General features: G+C 40.4%; 1 protein-coding gene across 15 annotated transcripts in view; it reads right to left on the reverse strand.

Moving 5' to 3' along the window:
* Positions 1-26,032, reverse strand: part of LOC131678358 (neuronal acetylcholine receptor subunit alpha-7) — a 1,795,942-nt gene that overhangs the window by 1,387,948 nt on the left and 381,962 nt on the right. For 14 of the 15 annotated variants that reach the window (XR_009303634.1, XR_009303635.1, XM_058958445.1 and 11 more), the window contains one exon: positions 17,883-18,022. Coding sequence is in view for 13 of the 15 variants with exons in the window: in XM_058958445.1 (XP_058814428.1) it covers positions 17,883-18,022 (140 nt within the window). In the remaining 2 variants the exon portion in view is untranslated. Of the gene's footprint in view, positions 1-17,634; positions 17,680-17,882; positions 18,023-26,032 lie in introns of all 15 variants that reach the window. The other variant, XM_058958434.1, reaches the window with a different exon arrangement.

Raw genomic sequence — 26,032 nt, forward strand, 5'->3', positions numbered from 1 at the left:
ACCAGCAGATTTTGGACCATCTAAATGTTCACATATCTTACTTTGTAGGATGAATTTGTACATGATTGACTAAGAAGTGCTTTTCTAGGAACAAAAAGTGAACTTTTTTTTAAATGCAGAGTAGATATGCAAAGAGCTGTCAGAGTTGATTGGGAGCATGGCGATAATATGTTATCGTTTGGAAATAGCTCACATATTTTGGACATACCCAAAATAACAATTTCCATACATCTAATTGCTTTTTTCAACCTAAAATCAATTTCTTATACATTTTATAAGCATGGTAACGATATTTGCATGATTGAAATGTTTACACTTTAGAAATAATAACTCTTCGATGTTGGTTACAACAATGCTACCTCCTCCTGATTTTGGATCAGTTCAGCTGAAACGTGAAAACACGATTAAAAATTTTCAATTCATTGCTTCCAATTAAACCATTTCACTCAGAATATAACGGGAGGTGCTTTCTAACATGATAATTTAAGTGTTACATTAGCAATATTTCAATTTGTTATGAGCTTTAAATGGAAAAATGTACAAATCATCGTCAGGTGGTCCAAAATATGGTACTGGTCCAAAATACCCTCGTTACCCTATTTTTGTCCTCTCTTTCCCTATAAGTTCCATTTTAGTGTAGAACAGAGCCACTTGCGGAAACAAACTAAATATTGCATTCTACTTGAAAAAGAAAATAGTTGTGGTCCCGGCAAAATTTGCAAAATATTTGTACATATTATGAGAAAACTTTAACTAATTTATGTTCAAACCCTGCTTTCCTCTGAAGATGAGGGGCTATTCCTTCGAAACGTTGCATTAAGGAGAGTCATATGACCAAAAACCGAAAACTGCATCAACTGCAACGTAATTCAATTCTATACTGAGCGTTTCTATATACTACAATTAAGGAAATTCTTGGCTATTTCAGGCTGGGTAATATGGTTGTTGAAAGACGACAATTTTGAAAAGAGATATCCCACGTGCATTTTTTGAATCTTTTCGTATCTCTTCTGAATTTTAAATGAAACATATGCTCAAATATGTCATTTGAAAATTGAGAACACCTGTTTTGAGATTCTTCTTTAGGGTTGCCACCTCTGGAGTGGCTTTAACCCGGAGATTTTCACTGATCTGGGGGGTGGTGGGTTTTGAGTGGAACGAGACAGAAATTGGAATCAAAGCGATTGCTAGGCATTTTAGAGCACTTTAATCGCTTTTTATTAGAACGTTAAAGTAAAACTGTAAATTTTTCACGCTTGCGGACGGTTTTATCGGTTTAATGTGGTGTAGTATTTCACTTACCTGACAAAGTGCCAAGAATACAAAAGCACCAGCTACACTCACTGTGGAGGTCGAACGAGCATTGCTCTCCACAACTAACGGAAGAAGGAGAGCAAAGGAGGCAGAGCTGCGACATCACACTATGTGGTGTCGGTTATTCGTCACCAACAAATTTTAATTTCGCAGCAAAGGGGCAAAACTCACCTCCCTAGCCCAGTTAAGGATCGCTGCTGGAGTAGCAACAACAACGAGCAGCCGCTGGTCCCCTAAGACGATTTCGCTAGATTTTCAGAGCAGCGTGCACTCAATGCACTAGCACGACTTCCGGAAGGTTAATTTGTTGTAAATTTTATTTGTTTTTCATTTTCATTGCTTTGTGAAAGAAATTAGCAATATTTGGTGAACTCTTCGCCACCTTGAAACGAAGGGTTAGGGGGAAAATAAATCTGAACCAGAGTAATAGTTTATTCAGACTTTTTAAATATTTTGTAAAGAATCAATTAATTCCAAAAAAATGAGCCTTAACACTTTATAAGTTTTTAGACAGCTTTAACGAATACCTTTCGAACATGCTATAGATTGTTGAAATCGGACTAATATCAAAAGAGATATTTAACATTAAAGGTGGACGAAAGATTTTTATCATTTCCCATTGCCAGAAATATGACCAAAAACATGTAATCTATTATTAACGCCAAAACGGCTTATTTTCGGTCAATAGTATCTTCGAAGAATATAATGGAGGCAATATGCCCTTTCTTTTTGTATTGTGCTTTTGCTGATTAATCCCCCTATGAATGAGATATTTTCACAAATTTTCTTCGAAGTGATTATATCGACATGATGTCTTCAGCAAATTTGTAGCTCTTACTTTTACAAATAACTTTACTGAAGACTTCAAATATCTATTTTGAATACTTTAAAAGTTATGTATTATTGTTTGTTGATTACTCTTTGTCGCCTATTTATTGTTTAATGCTGCTCGACCTAACACGTTTTTTGGCCTCGTTGAAAGTTCCGGAACTTCCGAATCTCGGGGTCGCAGTTTTGTTGATGTCGCTGGCGATAACTAAAATTGTCTCCCAATCGCAGAGCGCACGGATGAAATGTCTCCGTGATTTTCACCACACCGATGAACACGACGATTGCGACGAGACCCAAGCAAAAGGGGATGGGAAAAACTAGCCTTTTGACCCGACCGAAGCAAGAATATGCACACGTGCGCGTTCGTTTCGACCAACTTAATTTCACTCCAGTCCACCACAAAACTTGCTGCGCGAATCTCGCCTTTATGGGAAAAAGGGGTGCCACTTTTGCAATAGCGGTCGCACTACGGTCCGACCTCGACCGTTCTCTCACTCGTAGCGTTTTTTTTTCGCCTCCCGTCGGGAAGAAATACCACCGCTCTCCGTCGACTCTTTTTCTGACTGACTACTTTTTATTTTCTGTCACCCGTTCTTCCGGGGATGTTTTCAAAAAAAAATGTGCTAAGCCCTTTTGCTTTCAAGCGGACTGTCAAGAGCGCAGTCTGCAGTACACACTAATCTCTAATCCCTCCCTTTTAACATACATAAACAGATTACATATTTTGCTGTAACATTGCTTATCATAACACGTGCTTACCTCCGAAGCTTTCTCCGCCAGTTGGATGCCACTAAGATCTTGCCGGAGACGTATTCGCACTTGCATGACCGATACCGATGACCATTTTCGTTCCTAGCTGATAATCCACAATTCACTACGCTATATTTCACCCCAAGGAGGAAAATTTTGTAAAAACCAAAATGTCTCACTAGGGTGAAAATTTGTTGGTAAAAACCAGTCTTTGTACAGGAGGGCACAAATCCTTCCCAGCAAACCAGTAAGCACTAAAATAAGCAGCATGTTGACTATATAAGAGCTGTCCGATGTTTATAAGCTTTATATGGGCTTTACAAATGTTTATAAGCTGCATAGCAGCTTTACAAATGTTTATAAGTTTTATACAAGCTTTTGGAATGTTTATAAGCATTACAAGCATTAAGCATTACAAGCATTAAGCATTAAAATAGACCGTATATGGGTATATGAAGCTATACTTTAGAGCCTAAAAACTCTGTAGTTGTAAGCCGTGGGGTCAGTGATGCCTTTATAATGCCGTTTAAGCTTGACATTTCTTTTAAACTAAAGCAATGAAGTCCAAATCAAAACAAATATGATATGGTGCACTTTGTAAGCTCAAGAAAAAGCTTGTCGGCTTCGGAGATTTGGCACAAACAAATTAAAGTTAACTAAATCTTTGAGCCATAAAATGATACGAAACTGCGATGAATTACTTTTAAGTTTAGTGTAAGAAGGGAAGTAATTTCAAAAATAAAATATTCCCAAAACCATGCTTCTGTTCGTCGGTGAGTGAAATCAACTGCCAATCGAACCAAAAACCGTTCGATTTAAGAACAAATATCATTTATATGACCAAATGCTCAAATGGAGCAAGCGCACTGGAACAACTTATCCCCCATATCTTCTAGAAGCAGAAGTTCGAGCCTGGATCAAACGCTGTATAGAAAAAAGTCAAACACATGTGGCAGATAGACCATGAAAGATAGAAAGAGAGAAAAACAGTCTTTCCTCCATTTTCGTTTTGTTTTTTTTTTTTTCAACCAGTGGGTTCTACCCATTACACAAATTGTTTTGACATTCCTGCATAGGCGCGGTGAAAAAGTGTGAGTAGGCTACATATCAGCCAAATATTTCGCCAAAAGTGGCTTTTGAACAGCACTCATGTACAATATGATGCCCATAAGCTCAGTTACCCTTGTTCTATACGCGACTATAGAACCGAATTGATGCCATTTTTACGGCTTAGTGGTTACTTGTTATTTTCATACTTAGTTGCGTTTCGGCTTCGCCTCATCAGAAACCGACACTAACTTATTGTCGGAATAGATTAGCGCCAGCTTGACGCAAATCTCTTAAAACTAAAACACACTTTGTGTTTCAATCGAACGACTGATCAAACGTGATGTCCCGTTCGAGCAGAAGTTCTGTTTATGCCGATGAGACACAGTGAAGCCGAAACTTGTCTTGGCTTAGCAGGCCTATGCGAAAGCACTACGCTATATTTCACCCTAAGGAGGAAAATTTGGTAAAACCAAAATTTTTCACTAGGGTGAAAATTTGTTGGCGAAAACCAGTCTTTGTACAGGAGGGCACAAATCCTTATTTCATACTTAGTTGCGTTTCGGGTTTCGGCTTCGCCTCATCAGAAACCGACACTAACTTATTGTCGGAATAGATTAGCGCCGGCTTGACGCAAATCTCTTAAAACTAAAACACACTTTGTGTTTCAATCGAACGACTGATCAAACGTGATGTCCCGTTCGAGCAGAAGTTCTGTTTATACCGATGAGACACAGTGAAGCCGAAACTTGACTTGGCTTAGCAGGCCTATGCGAAAGCACTACGCTATATTTCACCCTAAGGAGGAAAATTTGGTAAAAACCAAAATTTCTCACTAGGGTGAAAATTTGTTGGTAAAAACCAGTCTTTGTACAGGAGGGCACAAATCCTTATTTCATACTTAGTTGCGTTTCGGCTTCGCCTCATCAGAAACCGACATTAACTTATTGTCGGAATAACTGGTAACTGGCGGTAAATGACTCGAACACTGTTTCTTCGAAAAATTTCACCAAGTTTCACGTCGTGTCGTATATATATGTCGTATATATATATATATATATATATATATATATATATATATATATATATATATATATATATATATATATATATATATATATATATATATATATATATATATATATATATATATATATATATATATATATATATATATATATATATATATATATATATATATATATATATATATATATATATATATATATATATATATATATATAAAAGTAACAAACAATACAGTTGAACGGGCGAGGGGCAAGCACTAAATGTTCAATCCAACGCTAAAAGTCGTACTTAATTAGTTACTTTAACCCTAGAACGTTACACTTTCGTCTTACTGGAAATCCATTCCATAAGAAAAATAGCAACTATTGTGGAATAATGTCATTGAGCGCTCTCTAGAGCTGGGGATCATGGAATTACTACAGGGTTGATACCAGTCGCTCTGCTTGTTAACAGTGCAATGAATCAAACGAACGTTTCTACCTAAAGTGTGCTGTCTTTATGTGCCGTGCCAGTACTATAAAGAAGCAAAGCAATCGAATAATAAAATTCGTCCAAAGCCAGTGTGAACAATAAAGCAGCGTTCCTTTCATCAGTGCGATATCGATAATTCGTTTCAAGATGTTTTAAACTCAACAGCAAATTTGCAAATGCAGTTTAGACTAACGGAAGTCGTCGTTATACAAGCCCACCACACTCGGTACGGATAACGTTTAAAATTTTGGCCATAACAGAAAGCTACGCTATGGAAGACAACATGCAATACGTCGTTGAGTATGATAATGTTGGGACCAAGATACCCGTATATATTGACAATGGTAAGATTGATATGCGTGTGCACGATCTACACCTGGGTACCACTAATAATTTTTTTACAACCATCATGTCGGAATACGTAACGGTGGAATCCTTTAAGTTTGAAACCTGGAGAAATTTTTTTCTAGGTATTTCCTACGGTGTTTGTTTCGTGAGAATGCGAGTGACGGAACCTATTCCTTCATATCTGAACTTTCAATTCAAAGCAAAATTCATGACCAAATCTCAAATCACGTTGTGCACATATGAAGGACAGACCCCTGCATGCCCTACGTTGTTACACAAGAAGACACACTACGAGAAACCATTTACACAAACCACTAACGAAGCAATATCAACTGCAAGCATACCCATCACACAGCCCTTCATCAACATCAACTAAATCACAAACCACCGGAGTTGCAGCTCAGGCACTAACGAATACTAAAACAACAGAACCTACGCACAACGTCAACGATCGTTGTGATGCGTCTATTACTTCCCCATTTGAATTTTGTTTTCTTTCAAGTTCACGCATTTTTTCAAGCTCGGGCTCAAACTGATATTATTTCACCAAGCTATCCGCCAGTTTTCATATAACAATTGAATGAACGGAGAAATTTTTGGCAACAACAGTAAGTTTTGAAGCTCTCAAATCGATAGATAATGGTTGTCATTGGAGATTGCCAGTACTGAAAACTCCTCGCCGGTCCTGCACAGACCGTCTCAGCATGAAACGTTTGTTTATGGTGGTGTAGCAAGAACTTACTTTGTGTAAATCCGAAAAAGTTCTTGGTGATCGAATTCCGATGAAAGGCTTTCTGGCCATGCTCTTCCTCCCAGACTCCCAGAACTTTTTTACTGTCGAAGCTCTGCCTACCAGACCCCAGAACTTTTTAACTGCCGAAAACATGCGGTAAAGGCAATGTCGATTGAGAGGTAATGGAAGGAAGCAGTACCCTTTCGACTGTCCCGGTTTTTTACTCGTCTGATATGGTCACCCTATCAAAGACAAAACAATGTGTAAATTCACTTCAAAGTGAAAATTTGTCCAGAGTTGATGTATTTATCCGTTAGATTAAGCATTGCATCCAATCGTAAGATAGACGTTGGATGATATATGAATGCACAGATCACCAAGTAATTCACCTAGTAGTGAGAAAATAGATTTCTAACATTATTCAAACTCATATTATACCCGTAGCTTCACCCAGAGCAACTGTGCTTTTGAATAACAAAATTCAAGTGAAAGTTTATCTTCTTTTGCAGGTTTATGTTTTACTAATTATGGCGTTAAAATTATCAGTTGCATTATGTAGGGTAAGGTGGGGCAAATCCGACCTAGTAAATGGTTTTGGCTGTAAAATGCTCATTTTACAGACATCCCACGTGTACTTACTTTTTTTTAAACTTTTCGTATCTCTACTGAATTTTGAATGAAACGTATGCTCAAATGTGTCGTTTAAAAATTGAGAACGCCTGTTTTGGGTTGATATTATTGAAAATGCGGATTCATTGTATTGGAATGCACTTTTATGAAAAAATAACGAATCAAATTCTAAAAATATCCACAAATTAGATCCGGGAAAAATGGCGTCCAAAGACCCATGAACTATCGAACTATACTTGCAGCCCAGTAAAAGGATACATTTAACTTATAGCGATGGTTTCAATTGCCCAAATTTGCCTTATGCTGAGGCCGCTCCAATTGAAGCTTGAATGCCAGAATTAGTACAGGCATTGGACGATTCAATTTGGGGACATTTCGTTTGGGTGCTCCGTATTATACACGTAAATTAGCGAGAATTACAATCACAGTTTCTATCTTCTGACCTCGCACAAAGCAGAAGCAAAAAAAAATCGCTACGCTTTAGCAGGCTATAGGCACCAGTCAATCAAGCCAGCTTTTGTTCTATATCAGTGCACAAATTGTTTTGTTGCCCCCGGTTGCAGAGTGAAATTAGTTTGCTAAATGAAACAAATGGCGCGAACTACGGGATAACACGATTTAGATCGACTTTAATAAAACTCGTGTTAGACCCACAGTTCAGGAAGTGGAACAGTTAGTTAAGGTTAAAATGGAGCTTAATCTCGCTGGAGTTACGTATATTCAGCTGCACCACGTCAAAAACTGTCTTTTTATCACGTGTAGAAGTTTAGCACAGGCTGAGAACTTCATTGCAAAGAACAACATGCAACACGAGGTCGAATTTAATAACACCAGAATCAAGATCCCCGTGCATATGAAAAACAACATGGTGGACGTGCGTATCCATGATTTGGCCCCGCGCACTAGAGAAAAATGATAAAATAAAAATACAAAATACAAATACAAAAGATAACATCAAACGAATCATGTCGCAATATGGATAAGTAGAATCTATTACGAATGACGGCGTCCGTATTGTGAGGATGCGAGTGACTAAACCAATACCTTCTTACATGACTATCGAATGCATCTGGGGTCTATCTATAGTATTCTCCTTTTTCGTGTTATGCAATTTTATATTATTTTTAGGGTTTACACATTTTATTCATTTTATAATCTGACTAATTTTGTCCAGTCATTCATTTTATTCATTTCATCTAGAACATCACTTAGGCACTACTTAATTTATTTTATTAATTTTATTATTTCTTAGTATTGCTGATTTTTTCATTTCAATCATTTTATTGTTTAAAAGCAAACAAAATTAAAAAATTTTAAAATATATGGAGAGAAAATATTTTCATTATTTTATCACATTCTTCTTTTTGTTTATTTTATTCATGCTATTCATTTTATTGATTTTATTAACCCTCTGCATACCCTGTTATTTCAAACAGTTATAACATTTCCTCACTAAAAAGTAAAACTAATAATTGTGGCTATCACCGTTTATTTGAGCGCTAATAGTTACAAGAAATAGCCGTAGAACTGAAGTTATTGCAATTGTTCTGATTGGATTTCACTGGAGCAATGCTGCCAGATACATTGTTAGAATCGGTGAAATAATACTTTGATATATCTTCGTTTTCTTAAATATTGTTGAAGTCACAGTTTATAAAGAACAGTTGCGCAAAGACTGAAGCAAATCTACCTATTGAACACTCAAAACATCTACCTATCGGACACGAAGAATAACAATGCTCGAATGCGTGGGGAGTATCGTTATTATGTGATTATAATTATGAGAAAAAATTCAATGATGTAATATTAACATTTAAATAATGTTAATATTTTGCTTAATGACAATTATTAAAAAATATATGTTCACTGATATTCAAATTTGGCACTATTTTAAACACCGGAACAGCTCTTCCACCGACAGTGGAAATATGAAGATATTTCTCATAGTTAAAGTGCAGCTAAAATTTTGACAAATTTGTGTATGCATTCCACTTATACATATGGACCTATTTCAAATTTATCTTACGCTGCAAATTCGACTGTTTTTTGTCACACCCCAATCAGACGGCAAGCGGCAAAAATCAATGCATTTCGTTCTTAGTTGCGGATCAGTTGAGAACCGGAAAAAGCTTAAATTCTTTATACGATTTTATTTATTTTTTATTTATTTATTGTCGTCAAACAAGAGTAGACCGTTTTGTTACAACGATAAAATATAGTATACACTTAAAACATAAAATACTAATAACTAAACTAAACACTATCTGGTTTACATAGCACTACTTTAGGATGTTCTTTATAAGCGAATAGAATTGAAATATTTTTTTAATTTGCTTTTTGTCATTGTTAAGTCAATAGCTTCGCAGTGCTTGTTGTAAGTTGCCATCATCTGATTTAATGGTCCAAACTTGGCATAATTTGTACGATAATTGTTTGTTATAAATGTATTTCGGATTCGTAACTGCCGGGAAGGTATATAAAAATTAAGTTTAGATAGAAGTTCGACTGAATCAATACGACACGAAATTATATCGTTTAGAAATGAAACCATTGCATATTCTCGGCGCTCTTTTAGTGTTTGGATGTTAATGAGCATACAGCGAGCTTTATAAGATGGGAGAGGAAATCATGTCCAACCTATTTTGCGAAGTGCAAACAATAAAAATTGCCATTGTACTGATTCTATTCTTTCTTCATGTGTGATTGAGAAAGGTGACCAAACTATGCTACAATATTCCAGTATTGACCTTACATACGAGATGTATAATGTTTTAATTGTATATGGATCATTAAAATTGTAACTAAAACGCTTTATAAATCCAAGCATGTTATTTGCTCTATTGATGATTGTGTTGTAATGGTCAATGAATGTTAATTTTGAATCTAGAATGACTCCCAAATCTTTAACTCTTTCGCACTTTTGTACCACTTGATTTCCTAGAGTGATTGAAATGTCAGGTGTATTTCGTTTTCTACTAAAAGTTATTGCATTACATTTTTTTACGTTTAGTTGCAGAAGGCTTTTGTTACACCAGAGGTAAAACATATGTATTTCTTCCTGTAATATCTTTATGTCTTGTTCGTTCCTAATTTCTAAAAAGAGCTTCATGTCGTCGGCATAGATAAGAACTTTTATGTTTTTGAGAATGTATGATATGTCGTTTACGAATAAAATGAACAAAAGAGGGCCTAGATGGGAGCCTTGAGGAACTCATGATGTGACTTGAATGGGATTCGATTTCTTCCCTTTAAATCTAACTATTTGTTGACGGTTAGTTAAATATGATTCGAGCCATTTGAGAAGACCTGATTCAATTCCTAATTTTTTCAGTTTGAATAATAGCAAGGGTATGTCGATACGATCAAATGCCTTGCTAAAGTCCGTGTAAAGAGCTTCAGTGTAGTTTCCATTCTCCATTGCAATCAATGAGTAGTTAACGAATTCTAGTAAATTTGTATTAGTTGAACGTCCTTTGAAGAACCCATGCTGCATGTTAGTAATTCTGTTTTTGATTTGATTGAATAGTTTTTCGTTAACGATTGCTTCAAAGAGTTTAGGCATACATGACATAATGGCAATTCCACGGTAGTTACATATGTCAGATTTTTTGCCACTTTTAAAAATGGGTACCAGGTACGAGCTTTTCCATAAATTGGGGAAAATGCCAGATTCAAGCGACATGTTAAAAAGCCAAAACAGAGGAGCTGTGAGTTCCAACGCTAAGTTCTTCATAAATACGGGTGGGATCCCGTCAGGTCCAGAACCTTTGGAGGCATCTAGTTTGTTTAGAGCCTCCATAATATCTTGCACACTGACATGATTGACGCCAATGTCTGTGGTGAATTCTGGGAAGAAACCGAAATATTCGCGATCACGATCTTCTTCAGAAAATGTGGTATAGATGTCTTGAAAGAAGGTTGCGAAAAGATTGCAGATTTGTTCCGCGTTGACACCGACATTTTCTTTAAGTTTCATTTTTGAAGGGAAGTTTTCCGATTTTAAATTATTTTTAACATGATTAAAGAAATTTTTTGGGCAAGATTTTATTTGAAGTTCGGTTTTTGAGTTATACTCTTCAAATGCTATTTTAATGGATAGGTTTAGTTGATCGCAAATGTCCAAATAGTTAAATAAGTTCCTTTCATTTCTGATTTTTTTATACTTTTTGTGGGCCTTTTGTTTACGATTTTTTAAATTTTTAATTTGCTCGTTATACCAAACTGGATATTTTGTGTTGCCTTGTCGCCTTGTCGTACTGATTTTTACAAAATAAAACTAAACACTTAATTTTAAATTTTTAAATGCACAAAGTTAACTTCTAACTGAAGCGTTCGGGTTAAGTCATTTGAAATTTAACTAAAAATAAAAGGTTGCCAAAATTTAAAAAAGACCAATGATTGGTCCAATGTTGCCAATCCTCTTTACGCAACTCTACTATTAAAAACTCTGGTTGAAGTGATAAATTTTTTCAATGTCTGCTTTCAGCTATCTTTTCTGCCCAATCGAACTATTGAAAACTTTGCAGCAGATGTGTATTAAGCATCGGTATGTAAAAATTGAGCTGCTTCTCACACTGCTAGATATGCATCTATCTTGATCAAAATAGGTTTTTCGTGTTTCTTTACTCTAACACTTTTAACCCATTCATGCCCATGTTGTTTGTGGACAACGACGTTTTTAAACAGCTATAACTTTTAATTGAGGCAAGCTTTGCTCACAAAAACAAATATGACTAATAAATGTGACGATTGCCTTTCATTTGAGTATTAACAGTGACAAGGATCAGCTCTAGAACTGAAGTTATTGCAATTAGTCTGATTGGATTCCGACAGAGCAGTGCTGCTAGGGACAATTTACATTGATGACGGAAAATGAATTTCTCATATATCTTCGTTATGTTGCAATATTATTGAAAACTGATAAATCTTATAAATTTAGACGTTCCGCTACGTTTCCACGCAATTAGACAATTGTAAGTATTCTTGGAGAATTGTATTGAGCATTGGAAGGTAAAAATTGAGCAGCTTATAACACTGCGAGGGAAGCACCTATCTTTATGAAAAAAGGCTTTTCGTGTTTCTTAACCCCACCGTTTTCAAGGAAAAATAGTTTTGAAACCCTACCTGAACTAGAAAAAAGTTGGGCATGAAAGGGTTAAGAAAAACGGTTTTTGAACCATATATGTGATAGAAAATATTTGGCATGAAAGGGTTAATTTATCCGTATTATTCATATTATTTATCTCATTAATTTAATATTTTTTGTTGGTTTTATTCATATTATTTATATTATTTATTTTAATTATTTCATTAAATTGTTAATTATTTTATTCAGTTTCTTCATTTAATTAATTCGGTTTAGTCAGTTCTTTTTATTATTGGATGACAGTTTATTAGCTTGAAACAATTTAATTTACACTCCTAATTTCATAACTTTTTTAATATTGTCTAATTTTCATTTCAATTTGATTTATTTTATTAATTTGATTTATATGAATCATTCTATCCATCTTTTTTTCTTTATAGTTATTTTAATTTTTTATTTGTTTTTTTTTCTTTAATTTATTTAGTTTATTCCAAGTGTTATTCGTGCAGGACTCGAAACTCTGCCTATCTCTCTAGTTGCGTGTGTTCAGTAAACTAATGAATAATAAAACAGTGATATGCGTAAGAAATATCTCATCTCAATGATAGGTGGATTAAATCGGTTTTTGAACGATTATTCACATTTAGTTTTTTTCTGTCGAATCTCAGTTTTTTCGCATCTTTTGCCGAAATTGATGTGCAGATTTCAGTAAACAATTTGAGATCTCAGTAAAAGTGACGTTTCATAGTTAATACTCAGAAAATATTTCGGTGAAAATCAGCAAACAAATTTCACTTCGTTTAGAAATCGGTTTCTAAATTTGCTAACTGCACGCCTCTCGGGGAATTGCTAAACTGAATTGAGTGTGATGATCTTGCACAAAGAACAAAGTTTAAGAAAAGGTAATGGAATCGAGTTGGGAATTAAAAAAGCTCACCAATGGGACATCAATAAATTATCTGGTACCAAAAATAGCAACAAATACTTTCCAGTTTTCGCTCTGCATGTTGTGATGAGGTGAATAAATCCATCAACTGTCAATTTATGTCAGTCGGATTCCTGACTGACAGGTCCTCCATTTCACCTGATATTTGTACTAAACTTTGTGGTTGAAACTAACAGTGCACATTTTCAATTCTTTCGCTATTTTGCATCGATTCCGTCGCGTGCTAATCTTCGGGGAAAAGCATAATACCGAAGACTCCATATCAAGAAGACTGATATCTCTTTTCTTCCCCCATACAAACGAGAAGCGACAGAGGTTACAGCGCCTCTATTGGAAGAAGGGAGGAAGCTTTATGTAAAAATGTATATGTGTGTGTGCATCACTATGGAAAGTACCACCTTTACCCGCAAGTGGCGTTGTTGTTACTGTCTCCGGATTCTGGACAGAGTTGCCAGTCTTCTTGATATGGAGTCTTCGATAATACCCAAACTTCTACAGGGTGCAGTTCGATTGCGATCAGGTAACCGATGTCCCTATCTCTACATACAGAGTTTGACAATATGCAACATCGATTTTCCACCGATAGATGGGGGTCAGTTTGACAACGTCAAAATCGGTTGAAATGTCATTAAGAAACATATGTTGCACTAAGAGAAGAGACGACAACAGGCTTCTTGCTCTTCTTAATTTTCCCGACTGGGCCCTGCAGTAAATCTAAAGACAACAAACGTTCATCGTTGCCAGATTCCTTTTGTATGCTTTTCGCAATTGCTGAAAATAATTGTACCTCGAAAATCGCACCTCAACCAACAATTTACAATGCATAAGCTGCATTTAAAAATTTAATTTAATTTTTATTCGTGTCAGTATACGTAACTATATCGTCATTCATGACTTTTTTCAATTTGCATGAAATGTTGATGTGTATGAAAAGTAGCCAGAATAGATTCAGCAGCACTGATTTCCATCCCGTTGGTAAATATAATAAACGCTCATGATTAGCAAAACGACCAATCAGAAGCTGGTTCAATATTGAGGTTAGGACTGGATCAAATTGGCTACGCGAGTGTCTTCTCTTCTCTTAGATGTTGCAGTAAACAATGTAGGGTAACGAGGGTATTTTGGACCAGTACCATATTTTGGACCACCTGACGATGATTTGTACATTTTTCCATTTAAAGCTCATAACAAATTGAAATATTGCTAATGTAACACTTAAATTATCATGTTAGAAAGCACCTCCCGTTATATTCTGAGTGAAATGGTTTAATTGGAAGCAATGAATTGAAAATTTTTAATCGTGTTTTCACGTTTCAGCTGAACTGATCCAAAATCAGGAGGAGGTAGCATTGTTGTAACCAACATCGAAGAGTTATTATTTCTAAAGTGTAAACATTTCAATCATGCAAATATCGTTACCATGCTTATAAAATGTATAAGAAATTGATTTTAGGTTGAAAAAAGCAATTAGATGTATGGAAATTGTTATTTTGGGTATGTCCAAAATATGTGAGCTATTTCCAAACGATAACATATTATCGCCATGCTCCCAATCAACTCTGACAGCTCTTTGCATATCTACTCTGCATTTAAAAAAAAGTTCACTTTTTGTTCCTAGAAAAGCACTTCTTAGTCAATCATGTACAAATTCATCCTACAAAGTAAGATATGTGAACATTTAGATGGTCCAAAATCTGCTGGTGTCATTTTTTGGATTTAGTGTCATTTTTTATTGTTGCGGTATCCCATCTAAGTGGAATGCTCGGGAAAAGTGCCATAACGGTGGTTTCGGAAGCCTGCACCTGTTACAGACCAGCCAAGTGAATTTGGTGAGATAAATCTAATTTATAATTAATTTTTATTATCCATATAGTTGAATATTATATAAATAACTCCAAACCCACATCTCAATTCTCTTCCCTACTAACCAATTCTAACATCCGTAATGCCTATGGTGATTGTGTGAGTTTCCCACATCTTCTTAAGCAGGTATTCAATTAACATTTCCTTCCCTTTGGCGATCGTAAGGACATGGCCAAGTGTGTAGTGAACTATACTATTGTATACAAAGATGTCACTGTACCAGCCACACATGATGATTGCGGTCGTTTTTGTTATGCTATGCTATGCTATTTAGATGGTCCAAAATCTGTTTCGAGATTTATACAAAATATGTTTGCAGCAATGGCACAAAGGATTCGATGGTCCAAAATATGCTTTGTTTACGGTTCAAAATAAAGTTGAGTGGTCCAAAATGAGAAAAATGCGCGTTAACGATTTTTCATTTTTCCCAAGTATTTACGTTTATTTGACTATTTAGAACACTACTTATCCAAAAAATGATAAGCCCGTACATATTAGCCATGTTAAATGATCCAAATTACGTAGCCAAGCCGTATTTTTTCAGATTTTTTTCTCATGACTTCCTAAAGCGGTCCAAAATACTCCTGTTACCCTAAAACAATGCACACTTTCTTCGATTTGATTCAAACAAAAGTGCTCCTCGTTCGTATTTAGAATAAATTTCGTTACAATCAATGTTCTTATGTTGACTACGATAGTATGACGTCATGTCACCCTCTTGGTTGCGATTTATACCAGAGTGCGAGTGTGGTTGGATTTACAAGTTCCGAAAATGTGTCTTTTTAAGCGGAGAGGGTTCCAGCGTGAAAATAACAATTGTTTCGCTATTTCGGTGAAGGTAATTGATCAAAACTTTTTTACATTATAATGTATCATTTCAATCAGGGGCGGCGAAACACTTTACGCCGAGTGGGTAGAAAGCATAGGGTGAGGGGTCCATTAGTAAGGATTGTTTTCCTTTTCGCAATGCACACGCTTACATTACATACACATTAAATCACGTTCGTTTATGCAAATGGAATTGTGGTACATCGATGTTTTCACGCGGCCCTGATTTCAATAACATTCTGCAATTTTTCCATGCAAAAATTTCAAAAAGCGACTCGGTGACGAAGCTTTTTGTAGAATGTCTCTGGAAAATCACGATTTACGGTGTTAACTGTCATTGAAAAAATACTTAACCGACTTATTTCAAACTCTGCATACACATTCTATGTTAAAATATACCTAACCCCTACGTTGAGTTTTTGAGATAATTTTTCCTCTAGGTGGGCTTTTTCCTCATAGAATGGCGAAATTTTTCGTGAAAATAGCAATTTTTATTTGAAATAAGTTAAAACCCTCCAGGGTTGTCTCATCGCACCTTGGATAAATTTTTAGGTTATCATTAGACTGTCTCAAAGGTCGTCAAAGGTTTTTTAGTTTTTGATACAGTGTGATCAAAAACCGGTTAATTCGGGGCAATTTGTGCAGAAAAAGATAAACCCACCTGTAGGGATTGAGAACTTCGTCCAGAACATCGTCCGATCGAGACGTATTGGACCATGATAAAGCGCAAACTTCGGAATGGCGAACAGAAAATGATAAGAAAGTGGAAACAAAACTGAGAAAAACGTACCGGAAACGACTGTACAATCTCTACTGTAGGGTGTCAATCGCAAACGTCGAGCATTTTACTCAAACTCATTCTAAAGCTTAACCGACACATGTTAGCTGAAACAAATACATATACTGAATTACTGGAAATCTTTGAATTCATTTCGATAACAATGGCCGTTTTACCAATCAATCTGTGTCGCTATAAATAGTGGTAGATCGTTTAGGAGTGAGTAAGTAATTTGTCTGTACTGTAAAAAATACTGAATATGGCAATGCTACACTGACAGTAAAGACAAAGATTGCGATTAATGGAGTGCGAAAGATAACCGTGTGCGCCAGCACACAGGTTTTAATAGTAGATTAGTATATTGTGTTTCTATAACATATGCCTTTTGACAGAAAGTTAATGGTCGAATTCGGTCGACTTGTTTTGCTACCATTCGAATTTGGTTTAGTAATACCTATTCTGGAACAATCCGTTCATTTATTTTCAATCCCGGCCAATCGAACCATTAGCTGCATGTAGGAGGACGCATACAGCTCTAAGACGATTGTACCTGAACTTCAGAACGTTGTGCACTCAGTGCACTGAACGAATTTCAGAGGGTTAAAAATAAATAGCTAACAAATAGTTTTAATATGAGTTATTTTACGTAAAGTTGTTACTGAAATTGACTAATAGATTCAGATTTAAAAAGTCGCTTCTTTTTAAATCTGAATCTATTAGTCAATGCCTAGAATTGAAAATTCAACCTTTCAGCTATTATATATTACTTCCTATGTCGACTCTTTCCGAAAATCGGGAAGTGACTAACGCACAACAATGACTATTAACATATGCGATCACGACGGTCACAAGTTTTTAATTTTGTAATATTATTTTGTATGTTTTACACGGATGCCATTAAGTTATATTCAATAATTGCAACAACAAATTAGGTTTAAAATGCAATTTTCCGCTGCTTTTACCGGGTACATGCCACTTACCAAATTTAACCACGCGTTCGTGGTTAGAATCTGATTCTTCTCATCCTAAAAATACATGTAAATTCGTTTAGTTTTTTTCTTCTTGATTTCAATTAATTGCGAACTACAATCACAGCTGGACTGTCACCAAACACTGATTATGTTTATGTTTATACTATTCTGCAGACAGGAAAATTGGTATTCCGTTTCATATGCAATCAAAATATAGACATTCTTGGAGTAATACTGAAATCGGTCTTCGAACTTACCACATCTATAATCTGCTGTAAAGTCAATCCAAACTTCACCTTCAAGGATTCAGATTCATTAGCAACAGGACGCTCTAGCGTGTTATATGTTGCTAATAGATGGTTCAACAGTCGTTTTTCGTGAGGACCTTGTATGCTATCTGTAATTAAAAAACGAGACTGATGTAAGCGAACTTGAACCCACACAACTTCATTTGAATTTTTTCGCCATCGCAGTTTTTATAAGGAATCCCAAAAGTTCAGTAACAGACTTGCGTCGTGTTGCATTGTGGTGTTGATATTGGCAGTTTAGACACTGGCTTCATCATGTTTGACTGCTGATTATCTAATAAGAGCTGTTTAGGGAATTCATACCAATACGTCATACACAAAACCTCAACAGCATGATAGCCACCATTGTCGGCCGTCACCATCATGGATAAAGGACAAGGTAGACGTGAAATATTGACGCTTCACCTACTTAACGGAAGGACGACGACTCTTCCATAGGTGTCGCGGATTTGGAGGTTTAGAAGGATAGAAGATTTTGGATTCGCTCCAAGCAAGCAATGCGACTTGTAATGCTTAGTTTATTATGTAGTTGTTTAGTTAGTCTTCGAGCCCACAATCGTGCGATAAAAAGAAGATCTCGTTTAGTTTTTGAGGTGTTTTTTCAAGCTCTGGGAAGCCGGCTACGGAGCGTATCCTAAGATTTTCAAACAAGGGCATACTGAACTCCAAAGAGCCTGCCTGGAAGTATTGCCTAGAAAAGTTAATCTTATCTGCGTACGATCGCCCTTCCCCACTTCCCCCAATGTCTCACAGCCCCCCGAGTCAAGGCTTTTTTTTACAATGGCGAAGACTTTTATGTCCTAGCCCAGTACACGTGCTATTGGTAGGGTCCAATCTACCGCACGGGGTGCACTGGGGGCGTGTCGGACTCGAATGGTGACCAGCCATTAATACCGACTAAACTCCATTGGGCTCCGCCATCATTCCTCCCAGGAACTACCTCTCGGTATTACTTCTGGGGGGATGGCTGTATTAAATATACTCATTCACTCTCACTCACGCGTTCATACATCCTGTATGAGGCTTACTTGGGTGCTCTCTCAATCGCACTTTGATTCACTCTCAAACACTCCCACATGAGGCTGACTTTTGTGCTCACCTTTTACGTTCCATGCGAGGCTGACTTGTGTGCTCACCTTACTCATTCCTTGCTAGGCTTACTTTTGTGCTCGCCCTACCCATACCATGTGAGGCTGACTTGGGTGCTCACCCTATCACCTGATCCACTCTCAATCGTGCCACTCTATTGTACCTTTGTCACTCCCCCTGGCATCCCATGTGGGACATTTTTCTTAGGCCCCACTTCTGACATACCATGCGAGGCTGACTTGTGTGCTCACCTTTTTCATTCCTTGCTAGGCTGACTTTTGTGCTAGCCTCTACCAACCTGTGAGGCTGACTTTTATGCTCACCCTTAACATGCAGTGTGAGACTGACTTGGATGCTCACCCTTTCACTCCTCTGCCACGCCATGAGGCATCGATAGCTAAGTTCCAACATACTACGCTATGACCCTCCCGTCTTAGCATGAGGCAGTCCACTTACTCCACTCACTCTTCTGTCTTGCTTCGGGGTGGCTGGGTTTACCCCTTACGCGGTTGCCATTCGTTGCGCCAAACCTGCCTCGGCATGAACAGACCATTCACTCTCTTTTTTTGCGCTTGGCCTTTTTTGCTCCAGCTAACCAATCACTAGTTAGTCGTGCCCGTCGTCTGTTGCTCGGTTCGCCAGATTACCTGTAGCCTACTGGCAATCTGGATGGTAGCAGCCGAGACTGCGTTCCACTTCTCCACCGATTGACACATCCGCTGAATAAGGGTATCCGGGGTTGTGTCCCAGCCACAGACGTCAAGCATTGCTCTTCTTTCGACGTCGAACCGATGACATACGAACAGTATGTGTTCGGCAGTTTCATCTACACCTGGGCAGTCCGGGCAGACTGGGACCTCCGCGTGCCCGAACCTGTGGAGGTACTGACGGAAACAGCCATGGCCTGACAGGAATCGTGTCAGGTGGAAGTGAACTTCCCCATGGGGTCTTCCCACCCAGCTCGATATGCTAGGTATCAGCCGGTGGGTCCACCTACCTTTCGAGGAGTTGTCCCACTCACGCTGCCATCTGGCGACCGAGGTCACCCTGGTGCGCTCGCGGGCTCCCCTATTTCCACGTAGCTCAAAGCACTCTTCATCTTTCCGAATGACCAGCCCGACTGGCATCATGCTCGCTATCACTCAGGATGCATCGTGTGATACCGTGCGGTAGGCAGATATCACTCTGAGGCACATCACGCGGTAGGTGCTCTCCAGTTTCTGTAGGTAACTGGTTACCCTCAGTGCTCTTGACCATGACGGGCCGCCGTACCTGAGGATAGATACGGCAACGCCTGCCAGTAACCTACGTCTACTGGCGCACACCTTTGAGCTGTTGGACATCATTCTCGATAGAGCCGCAACAGCAGTCGACGCTCTCTTGCACGTATAGTCGACATGGCTGCCGAAGGTCAGCTTGTCGTCTATAATGACTCCGAGAGACTTCAGACTTCGCTGTGAAGTGATCGCGACTTCTCCCACATGGATAACTGCATGTTGTGCCGGCTTGCGGTTGTTGACGATAACTACCTCCGTCTTATGATGAGCGAGCTCCAGGCCTCTCGCGGTCATCCTTTCCTCCACCGTGCTAATCGCGTGTTCTGCGGTTAGTTCTACCTCAGGAATTGACTCCCCGTAGACCTCCAAGGTTACGTACGTCGATCTTGACCCCAGGAGGGCACTTCAGTCTCAGAACCCCGTCGTACATGAGGTTCCATAGCACCGGGCCTAGGATCGAGCCCTGCGGGACTCCGGCGGTAATCGGAACCCTTTTCTGACCGGCATTGGTCTCGTATAGCAGTACGCGGTTTTGGAAGTAACTTTCCAGGATCCGGTACAGACCCACCGGTAGGCTAAGCCGGTGTAACGAGAGCGCGATGGCATCCCAGCTTGCGCTGTTGAATGCGTTCTTCACGTCAAGTGTCACTAACGCACAGTATCGAATACCTCGCCTTTTTTGTTGGATCGCTATCTCAGCAGTATTTATCACTGAGTTGAGAGCGTCCACTGTGGACTTACCCTTCCGAAAGCCAAACTGGTTGCTTGACAGACCGTCCGTACCTTCCGCGTACGGGGTGAGCCTGTTGAGGATGATCCTCTCAAGCAGTTTGCCAGTCGTGTCTATCAGACAGATTGGTCTGTACGCCGATGGGTCGCCTGGCGGCTTCCCGGGCTTCGGCAACAGCACCAGTTTCTGCCTTTTCCATATATCGGGTAAACGGCACTCGTCAAGGCATCTCTGCATAGCTAGCCTGAACATGTTCGGGTTCGCTATGATAGCTGCCTTGAGAGCGTTGTTTGGAACTCCATCCGGCCCTGGAGCTTTGTTCATTGCTAGGGATTTAGCCACTGCGAGTAGTTCTTCATTCGTCACTGGAGCCACCATTTCGACCGTGCCCGCACTGTCTCGTAATGCAGGTGGCCAGGGGCTTGTGGCTCGAGACGGGAAGAGTACTTCGATGATCGTTGCCAACCGGTCCGGAGACCGTTCTGGGGGTGAGGAGCCCCCTATGGTCTTGGCCATCACAATCCGGTAGGCGTCACCCCACGGATTCGCGTTGGCACTCTCACACAGGTTGTCGAAACACGCTCTCTTGCTGCTTTTAATAGCCTTGTTAAGGGCTAATTTCGCAGCTCGAAACACTTCACGGCGATTCTCTCTTGCATCCTCGGTGCGAGCTCTTTGCATCCTACGTCTAGCTCTGAGGCAGGCTGACCGTAGCTGCAATCTCGGCACTCCACCAGTATACCGGGCATCTACCGTTTCTTTGCAGTGTTTTTCTCGGCATAGTGGCGTCGCACGCGCGTGATAGAACAGCTACCAGCGCATCCCCGCTTAGACTGTCGGTGTTGGCCTCGAGGCCCAGGGCAGCGGTGAAAGCTTCGCTGTCGAAGTGATTGGACTTCCACCCGCGTACCTGACAGGGATCTCCCGCCCTCGGATGCTGCACACCATAGTTGATCTTAAAGCGGATTGCTAAATGGTCGCTATGGGTGTAGCCTTCGTCTACCCTCCATTCCATGCCTGGAGCCAGACTCGGGCTGGCAAAGGTCACATCAATCCACGCCTCCACTCCGTTTCTACGGAATGTACTAGCGGAGCCATTATTAGCTAGCACAGTATCGAGTTTCGCAAGCGCTTCCATTAGCGCTTGACCCCTGCTATTTGTACAGCGGCTGCCCCACTCCACTGCCCAAGCGTTAAAGTCTCCCGCTATTACTACCGGTTTCCGGCCCACTAGGTCCGACGAGAGCCTGTCTATCATCTGGTAGAACTGTTCTATTGGCCACCTTGGTGGGGCGTAGCAGCTGCAATAGAACACACCATTGATCTTGGCAATCGCCACACCCTCGGCGGAGGGGTGTATTACCTCTTGAACCGGGAACCGTCCCGTTGTACAGATTGCCACCATTCCAGACCCGTCCGACACCCAGTTGCCGTTGCCGGCAGGAATGCTGTACGGGTCTGATAAGAGGGCGACATCTGTCCTCGACTCCGAGACCGACTGCCACAGCAGCTGTTGGGCTGCTGCACAATGGTTAAGATTTAGCTGTGTGACGTTCACGGCTTCTTCTTATTTAACTCACCGAAGGGACACGAAGGTCCGCCCATAGCATGTTTATGGGCTTGCTTCTTAGCGGTGCAGATAAGGCACTTGTGTGCCTTAGTGCACCCCCGCTCTTTATGTCCCTCCTCGCCGCAGCGACGACATAGTTTGCTCCTATCTATGCCTTTGCATTCGTATGCTTTGTGGCCGGACTCAAGGCACCGATAGCACCTATCCACTGAAGGCGGCTGGGGTATACTAATAGGGCATACCGATCAGCCGATCTTCAGCTTCCCTTTCTCGGTTACCTTTTTGGCATCCGCCCTCAGTAGCCTGAAGTAGGCTACTTGGGTGCCAGAGAATCCATCTCTCAATCGCACAGAGGCCCGCTCGATTGTGACGTCGCAGTGCTCCTTAACGGCTGCGACGACGTCTTCTGCGGTCGTGAACTCGTCCAAGTGCTTGCACTGGAGAGTCGTTTCCGCACCTAGCGACCTGATTTGGGCGCCCTCACCAAGGACCTCTTGGGCCAAGGCCTTGTATACTGCACTAGATTGTGCGCCTCGCTTCAGTACCAGAAGCATCTCTCCCGTGTTAGTGCGTCTTACGCTGCGCACATCCTGCCCAACGGCCGAGAGGCTTTCGGCCGCCTTCATCGATTTTAGGACATCGGCGTATTTGTCCTTGTCGGTTTTTAACCACAAGGCTTCGCCTCTGTCCTTGGCCTTCTTCGCAGGCCGCGGTACCTCCGGTGTCGGTGCCGGCTTTTTCTTGATGACCAGCGTCCAGGGGTATGAGCCCCCCTGCCCCGGTCGTGCCGGGTTGCTGGTACCATCGCTCTCCACAGCGAGGTCACTCTCGCCCTCGCTTACCTCGCCCAAACGGCGTTTGACCTTAACGGTTGCACGCCGAGTGGTGTCGGTTTTGGAACCCTCGCCTGGCGACTTCCTAGGGCGCTTCGCGTTCGATGCCGTCTTGCGATTGCCCTTTCCTTTTCCCTTCGAGGGGAACTCGGTCGCCGCTCCGATCGACGTGGCTGCTCCGTAGAAGGTAAAGGCCACTGTCTGTGAACCTCTATCGACCTTCTCTCTTTCCTCCCTATTGGAGGCCACTGTCTGGGTTTCTCTGTCGGGCCTCTCCCGACATTCCACCCTCTTAGCATAGGCCTGCTGTTCCTGTCTTGCGACACGAACAGCTTTCCGGAACTCCAGGAGGCTCAACTTCAACTCCTTGGCTATATTCTGCTTTGCGCTAGCGAACTCGATTATTGAATCGAGTTGCTTCGCTACTTTGCGCATCGCAGATAGTGGCCCCTCCGGTGCACTGGTAGGGCTATTTCCTACCGCTGCTGGGGAGTCACTGGTGCTTTCAGATGCAGCACTCATCGCTCCACTACTCTCCCCACGGGGGGGGGGGGGGGAGAGACCTCGCCAAACCACCTCTAGCGAAGGGGTTTGGCACCTCCGTCTGTTTGTTTTTATTTTTTGATAACTCCATGTAAAATCCCACGAGTTGCGCGAGAAATAAATGTCCGCCACGCCAGAGCTCCGCATTAGCGTGGTAAGGGACGCTTACTGTGGGGGTTGCCCAGGTACCCCACAGGCTCCGTTAACGATCGAACATCTTTTTCACCCCGTCGATCACTCATCCCTCGTCACGGGTCGCTTCACGCCTTGGAATTGGGGTTATGCCCTACCTTGCTTTACGTGGTGATCTCGGCCCGGATCATCACAACCATCCTCCTTTACCAGGGCTTTGGACCTGTAGCTCTGGTTCTCAATAGTTCCATGTACGTATATTATTACAGACATGCCACTATTGAGATCCGTCATTCGCCAGCGAGTCAAGGCTTACCAGGATGGATCCGTTGGTCCTTGGGTGGTATATTTTCGTGTTACAGCATAACTGTTGCATCGGAGCTGACAAAACGCTACTCGGTCGTAACCGAGATTAAAAAGGTTCAGTCAGATAAACTGCGCTTAGTCGTTACAAACAATAGCAATAGTTAGCAATAGCCTCTTCACAATGGAATATCGCGTCTACAATCCTTCTCGTGGTATGGAGATTGACGGTGTGGTAAGTGATGCGGGTTTAGCAATCAAGCACACTCAAAGTCCATCGAAGATGGGAATTACTATCCATCAGACTTGTTTCGCGCATTCTTCGCCAGATCAACCCTTCCGAGCTACCTGTGCGTCTGTTTGTACCGCGGGTTATGAATTGTTCCAACTGCAAGCAGCTAGGTCATACGGCCACCTACTGTAGCGAAAAGCAACGGTGCGGTAAATGAGGAGCACGCCATGCGGATGATACTTGCGGCAGGCCCTCTGAGAAGTATGTATAATGTGGGGAGAATCCGCATGCACTTTTGACATGCCCAACGTACAAACTTCGCGCGGATAAACTGAAGCGATCCGCCAAAGATCGCTCCAGACGCTCTTACGCAGAAATGCTTAAAAAACTTATCTTTGAAACCCATACGCTCTTCTGCCAACTGACGATAATGCCTCTAATGACCCTTGCGAGGGGCATTCTTTGGATCCGCTTGGAAACACTAGAAAAAAATCTAATCAAAACTCGCCCGAATTATCACGTAAGGGTCTTAGGTTGTCCCAAACAAGGATACAAAATAAAAATAGTTCATGAAGTGGCAGTGCTGCTACAAATCTGAAGATAATACCTCCTGGTGTTGAGAAATTGAGATACAACCATGAGTTTTCAGCACTCCCCGAAGCACCAAAAATCCGATGCTCGCAATTTACAGTTAGAAACTCAACCTAAAACGTAATTCCTTAAATTTTCTGACATTGTAGACTGGATATTCACAGCTTTCAACATTACCGATCCTATGAAAAGCTTGCTGGTTGCTATTCTACCATCAATTAGAATAGTTTTGTAAACAGTTGACTGAACAATGGCCCCTCCTTGCAGCGATCGTATCCTTCGATGGCTAACTTATTAAACCAAATCACGGATCTGATCACTGTTTACAGTGCAACTGCAGAAGTATTATCCCTAAATTTGGTTCATTAAAACACTTGCTAAATTACAATCATTGTGATGCATTTTCTCTATGTGAAACATGGCTTACCTCTAATATAAACTTCAACTTCCACGATTTTAACAATATCCGCTTGGATCGAGAAGATTCATATGGAGGGGTATTTTTAGGGATCAAAAAGTGCTACTACTTCAATCAAATCAACCTCCCTTCGACGTTGGAGTTGTCGCTTGTCAAACAACGATCAAAGGCAAAGATCGTTGCATTGCTTCTAATTATATTCCTCCTAGGGCCATGATGGGATATCGAAGATTCTCCAACGTGATTGAACACCTTCCTTCGACCCGCCTGCTTCTTGGAGAATTTAACTCTCACGGCACAGGGTGTGGCTCTCTATACGACAATAATCAACCCTCGACAATTCAAGACCTTTGTGACAACTTCAATATGACAATTCGTAAC

The sequence above is a fragment of the Topomyia yanbarensis genome, chromosome 2 (genome assembly GCF_030247195.1).
Source record: "Topomyia yanbarensis strain Yona2022 chromosome 2, ASM3024719v1, whole genome shotgun sequence".
Lineage (NCBI taxonomy): Eukaryota > Metazoa > Arthropoda > Insecta > Diptera > Culicidae > Topomyia > Topomyia yanbarensis.